The sequence below is a fragment of the Dermacentor albipictus genome, chromosome 2 (assembly GCF_038994185.2).
Source record: "Dermacentor albipictus isolate Rhodes 1998 colony chromosome 2, USDA_Dalb.pri_finalv2, whole genome shotgun sequence".
Taxonomy (NCBI): Eukaryota; Metazoa; Arthropoda; class Arachnida; order Ixodida; family Ixodidae; genus Dermacentor; species Dermacentor albipictus.
The window spans coordinates 126,446,253-126,466,110 of NC_091822.1; the positions used below are offsets into that span (position 1 = coordinate 126,446,253).

General features: G+C 45.4%; 1 protein-coding gene across 3 annotated transcripts; it reads left to right on the forward strand.

Moving 5' to 3' along the window:
- The first annotated feature begins 211 nt into the window (after positions 1–211).
- Positions 212–19,830, forward strand: LOC135895910 (scoloptoxin SSD14-like). 3 transcript variants are annotated; one of them, XM_070533045.1, is made up of 11 exons: positions 212–313; positions 915–1,012; positions 3,909–4,119; positions 6,470–6,633; positions 7,979–8,183; positions 9,602–9,677; positions 11,702–11,895; positions 15,525–15,762; positions 17,502–17,615; positions 19,554–19,722; positions 19,763–19,828. In XM_070533045.1, exons 1-10 carry the CDS (start codon positions 249–251, stop codon positions 19,698–19,700), a joined length of 1,512 nt encoding a protein of 503 aa, XP_070389146.1. In that variant the 5' UTR covers positions 212–248; the 3' UTR covers positions 19,701–19,722; positions 19,763–19,828. The 3 variants fall into 3 exon arrangements, with proteins under 3 accessions (XP_070389146.1, XP_065280221.2, XP_070389147.1); XM_065424149.2 differs by having other exon boundaries at positions 19,554–19,830; XM_070533046.1 differs by lacking the exon at positions 19,763–19,828 and having other exon boundaries at positions 17,502–17,625; positions 19,554–19,708.
- The last annotated feature ends 28 nt before the right edge of the window (positions 19,831–19,858 follow it).

The following is a 19,858-nucleotide window of genomic DNA, read 5'->3' on the forward strand; positions in this document are numbered from 1 at the left end:
TTAAAGATCCGGGGAAAAAATTTTTTTGCGTTGCCCTCTGTAAAGTCAGCTGATAGTTCCTGGTGTCTGGAATCGTGGAGACTCTAATAAAAACTGCTATAAATATAGCTCACAGGGTGCCAAATCCGAAGATTGACATATCCGAGCAGACGAAGTTTCTCTGTCACGTTTACTTTATCGATCTTTGCAGGACAATACACGGGAAGGGAGGCAACATAGCGGACGCAGCTGTGGCCACCTTACTTTGCATGGGCGTTGTGCTTCCGCAATTCATGGGCATCGGAGGCGGATTTATCGCAACACATTACTCAAGGTATGCCGCATGGGGGCCTGACTACGCACTTCTATATACCGTGATATTTTTGGGTAAGCGTCAAGCACTATGTAGGCGTTAAATGACAAGCTGATAAATGACAAGCATCGGTCGCTCGCTTCTCCTGCTGAAAGAAGTCCCGAAAGGTCTCGCTTATATCAAGGGCAAACTTATCGTACTTATCATTACTAAAATAATTAAAATCTGTTCACGATCAGAACATGCCAACACAATGCTTACCCAAAAGCGTCTACACGAAACCACTCGTATTTTTTCTATTACGCGTGTAGAAGCGCTGTCAACGCAAATTCACTTGCTTTTGAAATGTTTTTTTTTTATATAGGACATCCTGTCCTTATACAATCAATGAATTTCGGCGCAATTGCTCTGCCCCGCTTAACTACTACAATCTGCAGGCGCTTACACACAAACTGTACACTCGTTGGATCAGGCTAACTTTGTCGAAACCTTTGCACAAATGTTTCGACTTTCAATACTAAATAATAATAGAGCCTCTAAGTGTATGTTAATACCACTGCATTTATTTACGTTGAATGTGAACCATAACGGCACGATTGTAAGCGCTCTCATTTCAATGCAGGCGTGAAAGGCGGGTCATGTCCCTCATCTCTCGAGAGGTGGCTCCCAAGGCTGCGACCACGGACATGTTCGTCGAGAAAGCTACGCTGTCTCTCATGGGTGACGTACAGGAATTTATTATTCATAACAGATAACGGCGAATGGAATTCACTTTGTCTTCACACCGCAAGCTTTCCAAGAAATAACAAAGCTTTACAATATTCACGAGTAAAACGCAGATGATATCGAGTGCTTCCAATAGGTCGTACGCTGCTAGGGGTATTTTTATTGTATTTCATACTTTTGAGCCATTCGATACAAAATGTCACGCTTGCTGGATCTTCTACTGCGCCATATCTTTATGTCTATAATACAGAAGATGAATAGATGTTGCATTAAGGTTATCTTCTTGATGATTGTCTCTGCAATCGAACACAACCAGCGGATGCGGCTGCCTTCTCTAGTAGAAATTTTGGTACCCTAGCATAACACTACTTGAAAAAAAAACTTCATGTGGACAAGTACCGCGTTGCAAACCAGCGTACACATTCCCGCAATTCATGCGGAAACTACGTTGGAGCAGCCTTTGGCTTAGCTGCCATATTGGTGCATAACTAACGTAACAAGCACCAAGAACAACTTATGTGTCAAGGAGATATCATGGAGACAAGAAAGACTACAACGCAAAGACCAAATGGATAATCCGAATAAATAAACCAAGTGCAATGATATTAAGATTTGAAATAAACGCGTTTTTGCTAGGCAAGCATAAAGGATTCCCCTAATGCCCCCGAGACACGCTATCTTAACCAATTAAGAACGCCTTGAGTGTGGTCATATATGGTACATTATTTGTGTACTTGGCCCACATATTTGTTGTCCAAAAAGTTTTCTTCACCTAACAGCTGCGTATACGTACGATATGATTTGTTTTGTTGCTGTGCATGTAAAATTTATTATCTTTTGCTCGTGACCTCTTTTCGTGGTATTAAACTATTTGTAGTAGTTGTCTAGCTATTATCTCTATTCTTGGACCTGAACTAGACTGGTGGTGCGGGTCCGATTAGTGATTTGCAGCATTCGTGCGCAAATTAGGAGTACTATAACAGTTATTCAATACCTTCCCCGCTGTTCTGTAGTGTCTAAACACTTGCTCCACGGGCCTGCTAAGTGTGACGCGTCGCCGCTTTACGAAATTTACGTATGATGGTGCAGCTTTGGCCTAGAGACACTTTAAATTAAAAAATCTTTGCATATTATGCACTTCTTTAGCATGTGTGAGGAAAGTTCATAATCGCACTCTTATAATGCAAGGGCCAGTAGCCTAGCGAGCACGCACGCCAGGGATAAGCAAGTTGGAAACGTAGGCCGCTGGCTAAAAACGAAAATATGAAAGTATTGCAGGTAAATAATAAAGTGACCAGGTACTGGTGCTCGAAGAAAAAAAGGTGGGCAGCGTGTACAGTAGGTGTGCGTGGCGAGTCAGGTATGTGGTAACAATTCCAACGTTTGACTTCGACGTAGTTTAAACATATAAATTTTTGCTGACTGGTCCGCTTTACGAGTCGGGTGTCTTATGCGACAAGATACAATAAAAGATCACATTTTATATTTACCGATAAATTAATAGCCACCTCGATTTAATCGTATTTTGGAAGCATACGAATCAGCTGCATTTTACCTTAAGATGGCAGCAACGACAGTACGACGTAACTCTACTTCATTTTGAACTCGCCGTGGTGGCTTAGTGGCTATGGTGTTGGGCTGCAGAGCACGAGGTCGCGACATCAAATCCCGGCCGTGGTGGCCGCATTTCGATGGAGGCGAAATGCAAAAACAACCGTGCATTGGTGCACGTTAAAGATCCCCGGGTGGTGGAAATTTCCGGAGTTCCCTACTACGGTGTGCCCCATAATCAGATCGTGGTTTTGGCATGTAAAGCCCCAGAATTCAATTTTTATTTCATTTTGACTTCATTCGTATCTCCTGACTTCCCATTCACGTAACCACTAAAGCAAGCACCGGGCTGTCATATGAATCGTTGTTTGAGCTACTCAAACAAATGCCCTAGTTTCTGGGAGGTCACTTTTGTTTGCTTTGAAAGCGAATACCATAGCGTACCTTGGCCGGTTTTTCTTGTCTAATCGGCTGATAAGAGGCGAGGAGCTCGGACAAGTAAAGAGGGTTTCACTGGGTCTGAGCTGGCACAGTGAAACTAGATAACCGGATGAGGAAGGCGGTACTGGCGGCTATGATAAGTCCGCTTCCCCTTGCTTAGCTTGCGGTGACTGGTAGAAAATTGTAGCGGCGTGCAACCGGAAGGTTAAAAATACCGCTAAAATGCACCTCTACTGAAGTAGAGTTTGCGCTGTGATGTCGTATACGTTCCGATAGGGCTCTACATTATATTGCCACCATAAAAATATTATATGCAGATAAATACATTCCCCACGGCAGCTCAGAGTAGTCAGTGCCAGAGCGCTCGGTGGACAGCTTTCTTATTCCTTTCGGAACGGGGCAGTCTTCGGTTATTCCGAAAAAAGTGCAGTTTGCTTTCTTCGCTTATTAGTGTGCCTCTTTAGTGCGTCCACGTCGCGCTCGCGGTTTTGGAACGTCGTGTGACAGACAGTCGAAGTAGGGGCACCCGGAGACAATTTTATTACTAACGCAGGACTCATGGCGAAAAAATCGCAGAATCGTAATGAATTTTGGCTTTTCGTTTGTTCTGCTTTATTGTGCATAATGAGTGTGTACACATATCAGATTAGGTGTTTTCGTTGTTTGCGCGACGACTCGTGACAGACACGGGAAGGGGGCGGGGCCCGAAAATGTTTGACCGCTTGTGGAGGGCTAGTGGCGGAAACGGAATATAAACAAATTGCAATAACTTTTATGTTATAGCGCCCCTAGATAGATATATTGCCCAAAGTGACCAAAACTGGTGAGGTGGCCTCGTCAATTTACATTAACCTTTATTTCTCTATTCCTTGCTGCCTCATTATGGTGTAATCTGCAGGCGGCCTGTCCATTGCCGTCCCCGGAGAGATACGCGGCTACGCTGAGCTGCACGAGCGCCTAGGTGGCAGGCTTCCCTGGAAAGCGCTCTTCGAAGACGCCATTCGCTTGGCCAACGAAGGATTCCCAGTGGGGCATTATACGCCATATGCTCTCTGCTACGAAGCGCCCTACTTGTTTGCTTGCCCCAATGGACCATGTGATCCGCGATGGTGAATAGCATCTCACATCAACTAACGCGACTTCTTGTGCACAGCTTATCCACTTGTTTTCTAGAAGAAATGAAAGCGACGATTACGGAAAATGTGATTTCATATTTTCTATGCAACCTAAATGTTACGTGATAATACTTTTATCGATTTACAATGTTCGATTACTTCTTTTTCTACTTCTTCTCCTTCTCTTTTTTTTTGAGAAGGGGGAGGGACGAAGCAGTGAGGACGTGGATTGATGATGTAAGACCACTCGTTTCACAGCCACAAGGTGTTTACCTCAAATTGAACTTATGACGATAATTTTTCTCCTCGTTATGTTTACTGCAAGGATGTTTGAGCACGATGTCGGTAGCTCACGAATGCTTAGTGCGGTCACATGAGTGCCAATATGTGCGAGTAGGAACAACATAAAGAGTGCAGTTCTATGGTCTCAAGCAATTGCATCTTATGTCTTAAAGGTTAGGGCATAAGGTGCCCTAACCTTCATCTTTGCCAATGCCTCCGCCCAGTTGTCAGACTACACGTTACACGCAACGGCCACGTCGCATCAGATCAGGGAGGAGCTCTTCGCCGATTCTCACTCTTGTGCGTCCATAATAATGCGAACGACCATTAAAATTTGAAATCGCATATCTCGGAGCGCACACACGCTTGAAGAATTCTTCCAACTCCTCCTGCGTAGAAACACAACTGCCTCTAACTTTTCAATAGAAACATACACGCTTGCTGCAATTTTAGTTAATTCGGCTGGTCACAGCGATAACTATTAGCTCACTTTGTGTGCCCCTGGCCGCATAACTTATTTACATAGGTGGTCATCGCGTGCCTCCCAGTGCCGAACTTTAAGAAAATCATAAAGCTTAGCTTTGAACACCCTGTATAGAACAAATCTTGGAGGCAGTGTTCAAGCGAAATGACGCATGCACTACTTGCGTTCAGCTTGCTATGAATTCCACGTAATCAGACTGTCATTCTTAAAGCGAATGACGCTACAAATTAAGAAAATCCCGTGATCCAGATGCCTGCAGTGATGGACTGGACAAGCGCCGATCTGCCGGGCTACTTACTGAAGCACCACTATGTCACTAGGTCGTGTGGGCTTTGCCGCACTTATTATATAAGGTGTCTTTCAGAAAACGCGTTCAAAAATCTTTGAAAACGGGGGACTCGCGATAGTACTGTATCCACTCGGATATATGTCGGCATGAAATGAAGCATCATAATTTGAATTTATGTCAAGCCATATCCTTATAAAAAGAATGATCAACCTTGTACATGTCACACCTTTATCTGCCGTAAACTGGGCTACTAAATTTCGCCAGCCGATATCACAAGGTGCATGTTCACCGGAACTGCCAGTGAAGTAATCCTCGTTGGACGCATCGCAGGCGTCGGCGCCAGGCAGCCCAAATGATCGACGCCATCCATGGTGCCGTTGAGGGCGTCGCATGTGCAACACTTCTTAAAGCCAGTCTGGATAAACTTCAGACTGACTTTACGATGAGCGCAACGAAGGAGCTCATTAAGATGGGCACTATCGTTAGCATTGTTCGCGAACATAGGTTGACATTCTTGAGTCATGATTACAGGTCGACAGCTCATCCATCGAATAAATGAGGTAGAACGATTTCCTCTGAATTCACTTATTCATAGAAGCGTACCGTTTAAAATTATTCGAGATTCTTGTTATTCAAGTAATTTTCCAAATTAGGCTAATTACCTTGGTAACCGATAAACCCAGACGGTTTATGCTAATCCAAGACACTAAGACTATCATGAAAAGAAATGATAACCGTTTTTAGGCATAATGAATTTTCACTAGCTTATTTCCACAGCGCAGTACGTTCCGACCAATTTCATTAGAAAACTGCAACTCAGCTCTCAAAGCGCGCAATCTGCTCACAGTTAGCAGGGATCCATGAGTGATGGGACCATCTATGTTTCACCGTTGTGCGACCATGAAGCGAGTGTCATTAGAAGGCTAGATCTGCACACCCGATGGTGATAGTGTAAACGGCTACCTCACTCCCATGGGCGCGTGCTAATTGCGGTACATTTGCACTTTTCGGTGATTCCGTTTCGGTCTTCTCGATGAAAGTGGAGGAATGTCAAGAAATTGTGAAAGTTTGCGTCAACTTCTTGCGTGTCTGGAAATAGTTATAAATTCCTTGGATGAAGGGCTTTCAGTCCATCGTTAGGATCGATTATCTCGTTCTTGTTAAAAAAAATAATAATTTGGACTCGCCCGCATTCTTTCGCTCGCTTACCCTTTTGTAACCTGTAACATAGCACACAAAATATAGCCGACCCAATAAAAAAACTAAATTCTAGGCACTCGATACCTCAGGAATGCCTTCTGGAATTTCGAGCGTGGTAGCCCCCTCAAGCAAGGTGAGGTGCTCGTGCAGAAGGACCTGGCACGCACGCTTGAAGCCATCGCTGAGAACGGTCCGGATTACTTTTACGAGGGCCCATTCGCAAAGGAGATGGTTCGCGAAATCGCCAGCGAAGGTAAGAGCAATGAAATTGGCCATATCATTAAAACATATCAAATCACATCGTCTTATATTACGGATCAGTAACTAGAGATTTCATGCATTAGCGTGGCAGTTAGTGTTCTTGTTCAGTTCACAGCAAGCCCATTTTCGCTGAACGTTGATTCTTATTCTCGTGGGTCTTTCACCACTAACACCCGCCATGATAGCCAAGTGGCTATGGCACTTCTCTGCTGAGCTTGATGTCGCGGGTTCGATTGCTATCATGCCACGCCGCATTTGGATGAGGCCCGAATGCGAAAACGCTCGCATACATAGAGTTAGGTACACTGTGAAGAAACGCAGGTGGTCAAAGGTGGTCCGGAGTCCCCCACTACGGCGTGCCTCATAATAATATCGTGCTTTTGGCACGTAAAAATCCCAGATTCTAATTCAATTTTTTTTTTCAGTAGTTCAAAATGACGGTCACAGCGAGGAAGAACGCAGCCAGCGCGTAAGTTAATCATTCAGTGGGTGTACAAGTACGGGAGTGAATGGGCAGGCACTTTTTCCAAGTTAACCAGTGCATGGGCGAGCACATCTTATAGGCTGATCAGTTTAAGTAGACGTGAATATGAGTACGAGTGAGTGCCGTTGAACGTGAGTACGAACGAAAGTGCATGACGGTGATTTTTGAGTGGAGGCGAGTATGAACGTGGCTGACACGTCGGCGACTGTCAGTGGAAGTGAGCATGCATGTGAGTGAGTGCCGCTGAGTGGGAATCGAAGTGACTATACTATGTGTCCCAGCTAACTTTAGCCAGAGTATAAAAACATGCAAATGCCACGTAGCTGGACAGAGCAAAGGCAGTGTTGTTTGCCGTCACATGGAGATACTCAAAACAATTTTCTTTTCCTTCCGCCTAATTACATAATTAGTCTACATAAATATGCAGCTTCTCAAATGATATAATTAGATGGAAAGTGTGAATGGGAAAATTGTAGAGTGACATGACAAGCTCCTGATACAGCTTTCTGTTCCTCAATGTGTGCTACATAAAAGTGTTTTTCTGAGCGTGAAAGAAGCCCGCGAATACACACAAAGTGCCCCGAGCGGCCATTCAAGCGGCAATTTGATTCCAGTAATCCAATTTGATTCATCGGTCCATTGATTCCAGTAATAGCACACGTAGTAATGCGATGTTGCCAACGCTCAGCTCTAGATGATCGTGAAATGTCCTCCGGTCGAAAACACATTTCCATTTTTAACTTTGATTTCGCACTCGTACTCTGTAAAGGTCACCATTGACCTTTGAGTTTGGCAGACCCACGAATCTTTTGAAAATATCTGTTACAATATTCCAATGTACTGTACTACCCAGGAGCAATCCTAACAGTCGAAGATCTGCGGTCATACCGCCCCACATGGGAGCCTGCTCTCAGCGTTACTCTCCAAGATGGCCGAGTTCTCTACACGGCACCACCACCTGGCGGTGGCGCCATCTACACCTACATAATGGCTATCATGGATGCTTTCAGAAACAACGTCAGCGCAGAGCTTCAAAATGATGCACTCACTCTGCACCGGTATGTGATATGCGGCGTGACCGCGTTCTTAAGGTGTGCAGGTTGCAGTCTCTGCGTCTACAGAGTTTGACTGAAAGTAGCAAAATTTTTATTGTCTGGTACAGCATTGTAACGGCAGACGGCAACAGCTGAATTATGAAAAGAGTGCGACCATAAGCCAAGCAATGGGCACGTCCAGCCCACTGATTTCATCGGTGCTTTGATGCATTCTTAGACTGTACATTGAACGGATACTTTGTTTGTTTGTTTGTTTGTTTGTTTGTTTGTTTGTTTGTTTGTTTGTTTGTTTGTTTGTTTGCTTGCTTGCTTGCTTGCTTGTTTGTTTGTTTGTTTGTTTGTTTGTTTGTTTGTTTGTTTGTTTGTTTGTTTGTTTGTTTGTTTGTTTGTTTGTTTGTTTGTTTGTTTGTTTGTTTGTTTGTTTGTTTGTTTGTTTGTTTGTTTGTTTGTTTTTATGAAGGGATGGGATGGCTGACATGGCTCGAGCAGTATATCTGTGGATATGCGTCCGTCATGTGCGGCCGTTTGTGCATTCCTAAGATTTCCCTAAACCACTTTCTCGCAATAAAGCGAAGAGCTGCGTAAGTGAATGACAAAGGTCATTTGGCGGTGCGACTGAGTGGATAAGCGGGTAGCCGAGTGGGTAGCCGAGTGGGTAAGATCTACTGACCTAGCACGGACAGGTAGCATAGTGGAAAGGGAGGAAGGCAAACGTAGTTTTTGTGTCGCGGACAGATCGCTCTATAGGCAGGTCGACCACGGCAGACGTGGCACTTTCTTCTGAGGGCAGTTGTCCATTAGCCACACCGATCTTCTTTGTCATTGCAAATGTGTCATTCAAACTTGTATTTGGGTAACAAAGCGCCCAAGTTGTAAATCCACCACGCCAATTGAAGCTCACTAAGTTTATCACTATAGTGAAGTCCATAGTCATGTGAAGCGGTGTTTCCGAATATTTCAAACATTGAGAGTAAATCTCATGCTTAATCTAACCCAATCGCGAATAAGATTCTAGAAAGTGTATCTTCCATACTTTACTCGTAAACCACAGTAGCCGCGTCTGCTTAGCCTAAATTCTGTGAGCGAATTAAATAGTACGAACTTGGGCTAGTTGGTAAATGTTCAATAATAAGATGACTAAAGAAGGAAACGCAATTAAATATCACAACCCGTTTGAGAACTTTATTCTTCTTTCATTTTTTTCTCCAACATTACCTTGAGAATACAGTAATAGCTATTTTCCCTGAAAATAATCATTTTTTTAGATTATCCTGTCATGAAAGTAGCAGATATATCAGCTATCGTACAATTGCGGGTGTGCACTTATCCAAAGGTTTAACATTACCTTCCATGGTCATGGGCACTGTATGCATAAGATGACTTGACAATTCAGCACTGCTTATTTTTTTTTTTTTGCGCAGCGTTATCGAAGCCTGCAAGTTTGGTTTCGCGAAGAGAAGCCTCCTTGGTGACCCACGCTTTGAAGACGTAAGAGATGTAAGTAAACAAAAATGTTCTTGTAACACTTGATAGAAACAGAACTGCAACTAACAGTTCTCTAGAAATCAGAAGAAAATACAAATAGCTTATCAAACCTAAGACAGCAACGAGACACTCCTGTGATGCGCATATTTCTATCAGAGAATGTGAGAGGGGGGGACGGGAACCAAGCCTAGATATATTTCTCAGAAAGGCGCAGTAACCTGTAAATACTTGCTATAACATATTTTATTTATATATTTAAGACATCCTTTAATACAGCGCCGTATAGATCCCACACCAGGGAAAGTTGACCAATGCTGTAGTATTCAACTCTCATACACATGATTCAAAGTATCCTTCGTGAATTTGGTTCAAAACAGCGAGGGTACGGTTCAAAGCCACGAAGTCATAGTACTCATTCTTTCCACAGCTCTATGAAAAAAAAAGTTGAACACATGACATTTTAGAGGCCCTACTGTCACTCAATTTAATTAATATATGACGTTTTACTTGCCAAAATGTCGATCTGATTATGAGGCACGCCGAAGTGGGGGACTCCGGAAACCTGGACCTCCTGGGATTCTTTAACGTGCCCCTAAATCTGAGCACACAGGCGTTTTCGCATTTCGCCCCCACCTAAATGCCGCCGCCACCGTGGCCGGGATCCACTCAATGTAATTAATGACAGAGATCAATAAATATTCTTGCGCGATTACATTACATTGGCAAAGCTGCGATCGCAGCTCGTGGCGTCTCCAAGCGGAACAAGTAGAATAAAGTGCGCTCAAAAAATCAACATCGTAATTCCAGTGACTCTCTTTGTCGGAGCACGCAAGATCAGTGTTATTCAATTGCTTTTGTTGCTGATGTCTTCTCGTTTCATTCCTTTCTTGTGCATATATCGCAAAAGAGAAGTGGCAAATTAATTGCAAAAGAAGGTTAACCGTTCCACCACACCTACACTGGCGGAAAGGAAGGAGTGTTAGCGGATGGAAAGAATTGGAGAATATACGTAGCCAGGGGCCCTATAACATAAAAATATTCCAATGTGTTTTTATTCCAATTTCCTGACGTCAAATTCGCGTAACCGCCAACGCAAGCGTCGGGCGGTGACCCGCAGGGTTGTCTAAACAGACCAACAAACGCTGTCCTCGTTTATGGGAGGTCACTTTTGGTTGATTTAAAAACGAATAAAATTGTCTACTCTGTGCAGCTTGTCTTATCTAACTGGCTGGCAAAAGGTGAGGAGCACGCTCAAGTGGAGATGTGTCCGAGCGAGTGCACTGAAAATTGATAACCGGATGGAGAGGGCGGTGCCGGCTTCTGCGATTGGTCCACTTCCCCTTAGCTTGCGGTGGCTGGTCGAAAATCGCAGCGGCATGCAACGGAAGGTTACGAATACCGCTAAAACGGATCCTCAACAAAGAAGAGCTAGCAGAATAAGGTCGTCAAACTGCTGAAAGTGTTCGAAAACGTTACACGGCCACGCAAAATGTTTTATTGTACGCAAATGAACCGATGCTCTCCGGCAGGTGCAAGTAGCCAGTGCTCGAAAAATCGGTGGCAGCCATCTTTTTTTCCTTTCAGACTGGGGCAAACTGCGGCTATCCAGAGAAAATTTCAGTTTTTTTCTGCATATTAATTCTTCTTCAATGTGCAGACGTCACTTTGACGCCATGATTTTTCGCAGCTTTGTAACGTCGCGTGACAGCCAGGTGAAGTGGGTGCCGCTCGAGAACTTTTGACCAGTAGCCGAGGGCTAACGGCGAAAAGGCGTCGAATCAGAAATAACCATTTTTCTGTTATTCGGTCCAGTCATGCATAATCAGTGTGCACGTCATATCAGATGGGGAGCTATCGCGGTTTGCCTGACGTCGTGTGACTGACAGGCGAAGCGGGGGTGGTCCAAAAAAGTTTTTGACCAATTGCGGAGGGCTGATTGCAGAATCGGAGTAGAAAAATTTGGAATAGCTTTACGTTATAGCGTCCCAGAGCAGCCAAGCTGCTTCGACAGAGACGTTCTTTCTCGTTGCGTGCAGGTGCTGCAGAACCTGACGTCCTGGGACTACGCCAATGCGACGCGGTGGAAGATCGACGACGACAGGACATACCACGACCCAACTCACTACGGCCTCGACACCGCGCCTGCGCCAGAGAATAGAGGCACGGCGCACCTCTCCCTGTGGGAAGACGACGGAGACGCCCTTAGCGTCACCAGCACCGTAAATGGATAGTGGGTTGAATAGCTGTCTCTCTCATGACATTCTAAAGTGAGCGATCGGGGCTTGTGTGAATTACAGGACACGTTATACTCCTTTAATGCCATCCCTTGAAAATGTGTTCTACAGTATAAGAAGCGATTCGCTTCTTAAGGGCGGTATAACATCCCCCACCATGGGTAACTTTCATTCTAATGCCTTTTCCTATGTTCTATAAGCCATGAATCGTATGATCAAACTAACACAGGGGTTCCAAACAGAAGTTGGTGCGTCTTCAGGCAGAAGTTTTACCAGTGTTTCCGGTTGTAGATGAGCGCACATTTACGTGAAAAGATGCGCTAAATTGCATATAGCGACCATTTAAGGAATACACCGGTGCACCGCATTTGCGTCAATCAGATTCAAATGCTGTAGCTGTTCCAGCATGCAGCAGTCAGGACACGCTTCTCTTAGCGCTAGTAGAGTGTATTGCTCAAAACACAAACATCAAACTGCTCCTAAAGGATTACGCAAAGGTTGCGAGCGTAGTCGGGCGTTTTTGCCGGAGAGCTGCTTGTGAAACTCACAGTCCACTGAGGCGTTTGTGTTGGTTTTTCCCTGACGTTGGCGTTCAGCATGTGCCCCTGCAATTTTTCTGTTCGTTATTTCTCCGACTGTTTCCAGTATCTGTCTTTTCTGCATCTATCTCTCACTATCTGTCTTTCTGCCGCTATCAGCCTTTTATCAAATTCAATATTTCATACAGTTTACCTATTCGCGAGTGTTCGTTTTGTTCTACAACGTCCAATATTAACTATTTTTCCTTAATTTAAATTTGAGTGTCATGAACATTCTAAAGATTACGAACGGATAATCTAGTAGTGTTTGACTTTGCTCTGTCGGTCAGTTGGTCGGTCGGTCGAACCGTCCGTCCATCCGTACCCCCGCTCGCCCACTTGCCCGCTTGCATGAACCTCTATGCATTGAACCCATCTGATATCAACCGGGTTCACTGGGTACATGCCAGTAGGTGTGGCCCGCTCTTCAATCAACCTCTTTGACGCTAACATTGGTAACTAGGTGGGTGCTACTGGACACGTACCGCTCTACAATGACAAAAAATGATCCTTTAAATTTCTCTAACGCTCGGCGGAACTGAATGCACGCAACGCGCAGCCCTTGTGGCGGCGACACTGGAGGGCGCAGCATTCTTTTCTTTATTTGTTGCGGACCGCTCCCTGAGGCGGAGCCTCCGAGAACTCAATTGAGGACAAAGCCGTTTCTTCCGGAACACAAAAAAATATTTATTGCAACAAATGAAAATAGAAACGCATAAAATAACCACTCAGTGAAAAACCTATGACGAGAAACAAAATGCAATAAGAGCTATAACAGTATACCCACACCACTCGGGTTAGGTGCACGTTATGAGTGTGAGTATGCAAGCAACAGTTTGACGCGGAGAAGCGGAGACGAGGCGGCGAAAGAATTCGTGGCGTTGGTGTCACCACAATGTCAATGTGGCTGACCGATGCGCCATCGATCAGAGCACCGTTCCGGCTTTAAGAGGTGACGCAGGCGGTTTGGCGGCACGGGCAGATGGAGGCTTCGTCTCGGCCAGGCAGCTGGGTGCAAACTCGGGCTCGTACCCTGACTACTCGCACTCTGCCTGTGTGCGCAGAAGTTCGCAGGCCTCGGCTAGAGTAGTTCACCGGCCGTGCTCCGTAAGAGTAGCGACGCTTGGGAACAGGATGACAGCAGGCCTCGGTCGGGTGAAGCCCTGGTGGCTCGGGTCCAGAACCCGACGGCACGTCTTCAACCCCATGTCCGGTGGCCGATCTTCACTCTTGCCTCCCTTCCTCGAGCTCTCCCCCCCCCCCCCCCCCCTCTTGCGCTAACGCTCCTCGCTTTTCTGCCACTCTGGCCGATTTGCCTTTTCTTGACTGGCCCCTGGGAACTTCGTGCACTTTTCCGATTATGTCATTTTCCTTTTTTACTCTATCTTTTTGGCCCAGGCGTTCACGTGCCTGACGCTCCTCGACGTCGTCGTCTTCCATTCCGCACTGAATTCGCCTCCGCACGTAAACTCTTTGTCACTCTCTTCTTTTCTTTTCCTCCCTCTATTTGTGTACTTCATGCATCACAGTGCACTAGGAAACGCAAGAAAGGAGCCCGGCAGCATACATCTTTCGGCCCGGGCAATACGATGTGTCGCTACGTTGCTTCAATGTTTCTTTAGTTACATGAACGTCGACATTCATCGTAAGATTGAGCTCTGATGATTTTTTTTTTTTTTGCGTGCGCTGCCACATGCCTCGTGTTAATATTAATAAACCTGAAACGCACTTCAGAGGGATTGTCTGGGAATGAGCAGTCTGTAGAGATGGTTGTGCTGAGGAAGGCAACGACTTATTTGTATAAAGGCACATTTTTTTATAAAGGCGTATTTTGTATAAAGGCAAGGTTGACCTAAGCTTATGCGCTCTAACCTGCTACTCTGCGCTAAGGGGAAATTAAAGAGCAGGGCTGTCTTAAACGTTCATCATTCAAACGGTGGCATAACTTAGTCAGTCTTGAGTCCGCTCCGGCGTAGTTCATAAACCGTATCATTGTCCGTACTGTTAGTGCAGGCATCTCGAGTTTGACTAAAAAAAAAATAATAATAAAAAAATAAAATAAATAAAATTTTTTTGATATTTTTTATATTTTTTTTTCTTTTCATTTTTTTTTCCTTTCTTCTTCTTTCCCCTTTTATTCCCTCTACCCCTTTCCCCAGCACAGGGTAGCCAGCCGGTACTTACACTGGCTAACCTCCCTGTCTTTCCTCTCCTTTGCCTCCTCCTCCTCGAGTTTGACTAAGGACCCAGATTAATGTTACTCGAAAACGATTACGCAAGCATCTTGCGAGAGAGGAAATTAAAGTATTTCGTTCATTCCTGTGCGCTGGGCGCTGGGCTATCGTACATCCCGCTGTCACTGAGATAAAAGCGCTTTGTATTGCTCGTGTATCAAGTTATTATTTAGCATAGTTATCACATGCAGCCTTCGGCTATCGCCATTAAATATCATTAAATCTTAAAATCAAAGTGTCCCATCGTTTTATTCCTCATCTATTTATTACTACTTGTGCTACAATTTTTGCTCGCGTAGCCTGCTATATTTTAGTAGCCCACACAGTGTTGCAATACTAGGAGCGCAGTCTAATCATACCTCCCAGTGTCGAGATTCATCGTTGAGTTTCTCGATAGTGGTGCGCAGCTTCAGCTGCGGCAGCTGTCTGCCGGCATCGGACGGCCTAGGCAGCTCGTCGCCGAACAAAAACTTGTATTTAACGCAATTCTTAATAAATGAAGTTAAAGGGCTGGGCGGCGGTGAGGTGGCAGGTACTCTGGTAATTGATTGAAATATTTTGGAAAACTTAAGGATGTCCTCTGGATCGGTTGCATTGGGGCGCACATCATGCAGTTTATGATGTTTGCCGCTACCAACAGAAGTAGTTCACTTAACAGCCGACATGATCGACACGAGCGCAGGTAAGACATACGGTAATGAATTACCAACGCTCACCCTCTTTCGCACGCTTAGTCAACCTGTGTCTCGCTAAGCGCTCGATAATGCTTGCCTGGCCTGATGTGGCGCTTTTCTATTCAACTTCGCTGTGCAGTTTCGGAAGCCTGATACGGAGCTCTTCGGGAATAATCTTCAATAACCAGATGAACGACTTCTCGACACCCGGCCAGATCAACTTCTGGGGCCTCGCACCATCGTCGGCCAACTTAATAAAGCCGGGCAAGAGGCCCCAGTCCTCCATGAGCCCCGCTGTGGTGGTTGACGCCAACGGAGACGTGGAGATGGTCATCGGTGGCTCAGGTGGAAGCAAGATAATTACGGCAGTGGCTCTGGTCAGTGACACGTCATCATTAGAAGAAACCATTGCAACTGCTGCATAATGATCGAATGAGGTTCCGCAGAAAAATAACAAGCAGCTGTATGTGTGCGAGCCTGTATTGGTATTCCTAACTCTTCCTTAAGTAATAATTTACCTATCTCACCCTCTCAACTAATAAAAAATGACACTGAGATATGCTGATCATAGATTAGTTGCTTAGATGCCTTCTCTACAGGGTTGAGCTAGAAATGACTACAAACGATGTGCCAAAATAAGGCGGAAATTACTGCGGTAAGTCTGGCATGATGTCGCGTCAGCAAAATTTTCAATTCTTTTTGTAGGACTTGTCGACGGAAACACATGTCGATATCGATGTCTCTTAAGCAAAATTGGCTTGATCGGAACTTCAGAGCGTGAGATTTCACAGAAACTTGCAATTGTGACAACAGCATTGCTGCCCAAATATGACCAATTCGTGATGAGCTCTCGACTTGGAATGTCATGTTACTTCTTGTTTTCCACCCACGTCTGTGTAGCCACCACGCACCTTCACTTTCCCTAGGCGTTGGACCATCCGCTTACAGGCTATAACAGGACTATGCTATAACGCTCTGCTGCTCAGTACAAGTTCGGGGGCACCATTTGCGTCCGCAATGCCCGTACCCCCAACGGGGGCAGAATGCAGAAAGACTAGTGCAGTTAGGTTTCGATGCATGTTAAAAAACGCATATGGCTAACATTTATCTAGATACCGGAACTACGGCATTTCTAATAGCCTCACTATGGTCATTGTACAATTAGTTTGTGAAAGTTCAAACCGACTATGGGTTCATGGACCAGCTTACACTTATTAGTTTGCTTTTTACTCGCCCAGTAGGACTTCAATGAGCCAGCCATAGCTACAGAGGCTGTATTACCCAATGTGACCGAAACATAACGCAAAGAGAGGCGAACGGTCTCAGTCTACTCGCCATGGCACAGCCCGGTGTAAACACGAGTTCCGAACACCGACGCCTCCAGAAACCTTTCTAAAAAAACGCCTAGAATACCTCGTCTCCAGTTTCTTTTTTTTTAAGCAATTCGATGCCACCCTCCACCTCACAACTGCTTCCTGTGTACCAGCTTCGAAGATCCAAGCTTATTCAGAACAGCATCGATGCTCGAGTTAGTGTAGCAGATGCGCGCAAGGTTTAAACAGTATTTCGTATCACTCGAATGGTCCTATAAAGCGGTAAGTCAGCCCCTAAGAGTCTGCTGGCAGTCCCAGACATGTCGTCTGGTGTCTAGCTATCGCTACCTCATACAGGAGGGAAGATAGCAGCAGTACGTCGGTTATTGCTTCGTTTTTGAGGACATGACTTTCGCAAGCTGTTCAAAACTACTCATACGCTCACCTCTAAAGCCCATTTGTACGATTGCGGAAGATAGCACGCTCCCACAGCAGTGATGTCCCGGCCCCAATCAACATCATACACGTCCACCACACAGTTTGTAGCGCGATATACACATAGGCATACCACGCTTCGCCTTCGCCACCTGAATGAAAGCATCATTCAATGTAAGCTGTGCACCGAGCTAGACGGCTATAGTGCTATTGCTGACATTATTTTCCTGATTTACAACGGTTTGCATTTATCCTTGGGTGAATGCGTTCCAGAAAGGGACCTGTCTTTACAATGCACTTATTTCCGGCGTTTGTCGCAATCTCAGCCATATGCATGCACTCTGACGACGTTCACTTGGTTTCCGCAGGTGAGCATGAGGGCACTTTGGCAGAGCGGCAACATCAAAGAAGCCATCGACTACGCAAGGCTGCACGAGCAGCTCACACCCGATGATGTCATGGTGGAACCTCAATATCCCGAAGTGCGTACTGGTAAGGTTTCCTTGATGCACAGCGAGTGGTATAGTTATCACTGGGAATTAGCACAATCCGTTGGCCCTTAAAAATTCCGCACCAAGATTGCGGTTTTTATTGAAGAACATATAATGAAATATTTGACCCCAGTGCCTTCCTGGTTTGACATGCATAAAGGAACAATGTATTGCCGTTTGCGCAGACGGAAAAGTACGTTAGTCAGGTTTAATTAGCTTCGGTGCCGTCATCTGCCTTTCCCTAACCAAAGCGATAATCACTCACAGAGCGGCTGACTTGCGCTGCCCCGCATGCGGAAGCCTTTTTGATGCGAAAGCATCAAATGGCCAATTGAGCGAATAGGCCGGCTCCTGTCGTCTGGAGCAGCGAAACGGCAGCTAAATTCCCATTGGCTTCGACGCCACATCACGTACGGGAATTTATAGCGGAGAGCGAGTGGGTAAAAGCGGGTTTGCTGGCTGCAGCGCCAGATGTTGCGCAATGGGGAAAGGGCATCGCTGCGACGCCACGTCACTCTCGCTCTCAGAAGCCTGTGTTACCCGCGCGTTCCTTGTGCGCGCAAGCTTTCTCCCACGTTATAACTTCGCCTCGGTTATGGCTATAAAGAAATGAATGTTTAAAAAACAGAATAAATTCGACAGGGGGAACATTGGCGTAAAAATTGTTACAGCGCAAACACATGCAACCACAAAGTATGAAGGACAGGGCACAAGCGCTGTTTTTGTTTTTTTTTGGGGGGGGGGTGCATGTGTTTGCGCTGTAGCAATTTTTATGTCAAGTTTGCACCAACTCGCCCAGAAAGAAGTTTTAATGAAACGTTGGCGGTAGTGAGTTTCGAACCTATTACTACCCCACGCTCAGAAGCCGAGCGCCTTATTCACTCGGCTAAACCAGCGCCTCCTAGATACCCGGCCTGTGCACCCTGCTTTATGACATTGTACTTACTGGACCGAAATTTTCATTTCCAAGCCCGGCGTGACGAAAGTGGTTGCGTCATAATCAGCTCGGCTTACTAGGGAGCATCCCAATCAGATTCTCTGGCAGTCGGACAAGGTAGCATGACGTCACGGATCGAAGTGCACCGGTCTTGTACTATCTAGGAGGCGTTGGCCAAGCGTCTCAACGTGATCGTTTGCCCGCGAGGATTTCCTAACTCGAAGGACCACTCAGCTGTGTTCAATTGGACATTAATGCTTACGCGTTCACAACTCGTAAAAATCCCTGAGGTGCCCATGCATCTTTAACCATATGGCCATGGGTGCGTACTGGTGTTTAGCTGATGACTAAGCGACTCACAGTCACTAAACGTCTTATTTCACGATTGTAGACTACAAAGTACAATTTTGTGCAAATTTTCAGCGACAGCAAAGCAGCTCTTAATGCAAAACCTAGGTTGCTCACGAAGAAAAGGCAGAGCTGTGTATCGTCTTCTTCTGCCTAAGTATCTTAACTTTCTCAATGCAGTAAGCAGAAAAACTTCGGTTTCCATAATTTTGACACCTCCCAAATACGTGATCGGTGAACGACCGGAAGTGCACTAATTAGCAAAGTAATAAATACACTTTATAAAGCCTATTAACCCTCAAGATTGATGTGGGTGTCATTTTATCTTGTGTAGGCGTCTAGTACCTTCTTATGTGAGGACGCATAAGAGAGCAGGTGTTGCTTTTCCAAGTTTAAGTGAGTTAGTAATAAGGGTGCGTCCTCTTGCTTGGAACGGAACCGTACACGTCTATATGTGGCTTTTGGACATTTCTCGTTATGTGTTTAAAAAAGAAAGGTGCGTTGGCGTTCTCCATTACAATGTTATTGTCATTAACGCCGAACTGTTTCCTCATGAGCAAGCTCACAAGTTTCTAACTACCATTTGATTAGAGAGGCTAAGAATAAAATGCCACAATGCGCAAAACGTTGTCCCTCTCTTCTAGACCTACGCTCGCCAGCTTGAAGAAAAAGGCCACAAGATACAAACAGTCTTTGGAGAGTTCAACAACGTGATGGCCGTGCAGCGAAAGCACCAACGCCTCCACGCCAACGCCGACTACCGCAGCGATGGAGGTGTCGACGGCAGCTGACCTTCCCAAATGTAGCCATGAGGTGTTTACATCTCCCCCTCCCCCAAACGGGGGAGGGGGAGATGTGGCAGACATTCGTCTACACATTATTATTGTTATTAATTTAGGCAGAGCATCTCAGAATTTAGCAACCTCAACGACAACTTTGCATTTCTGGA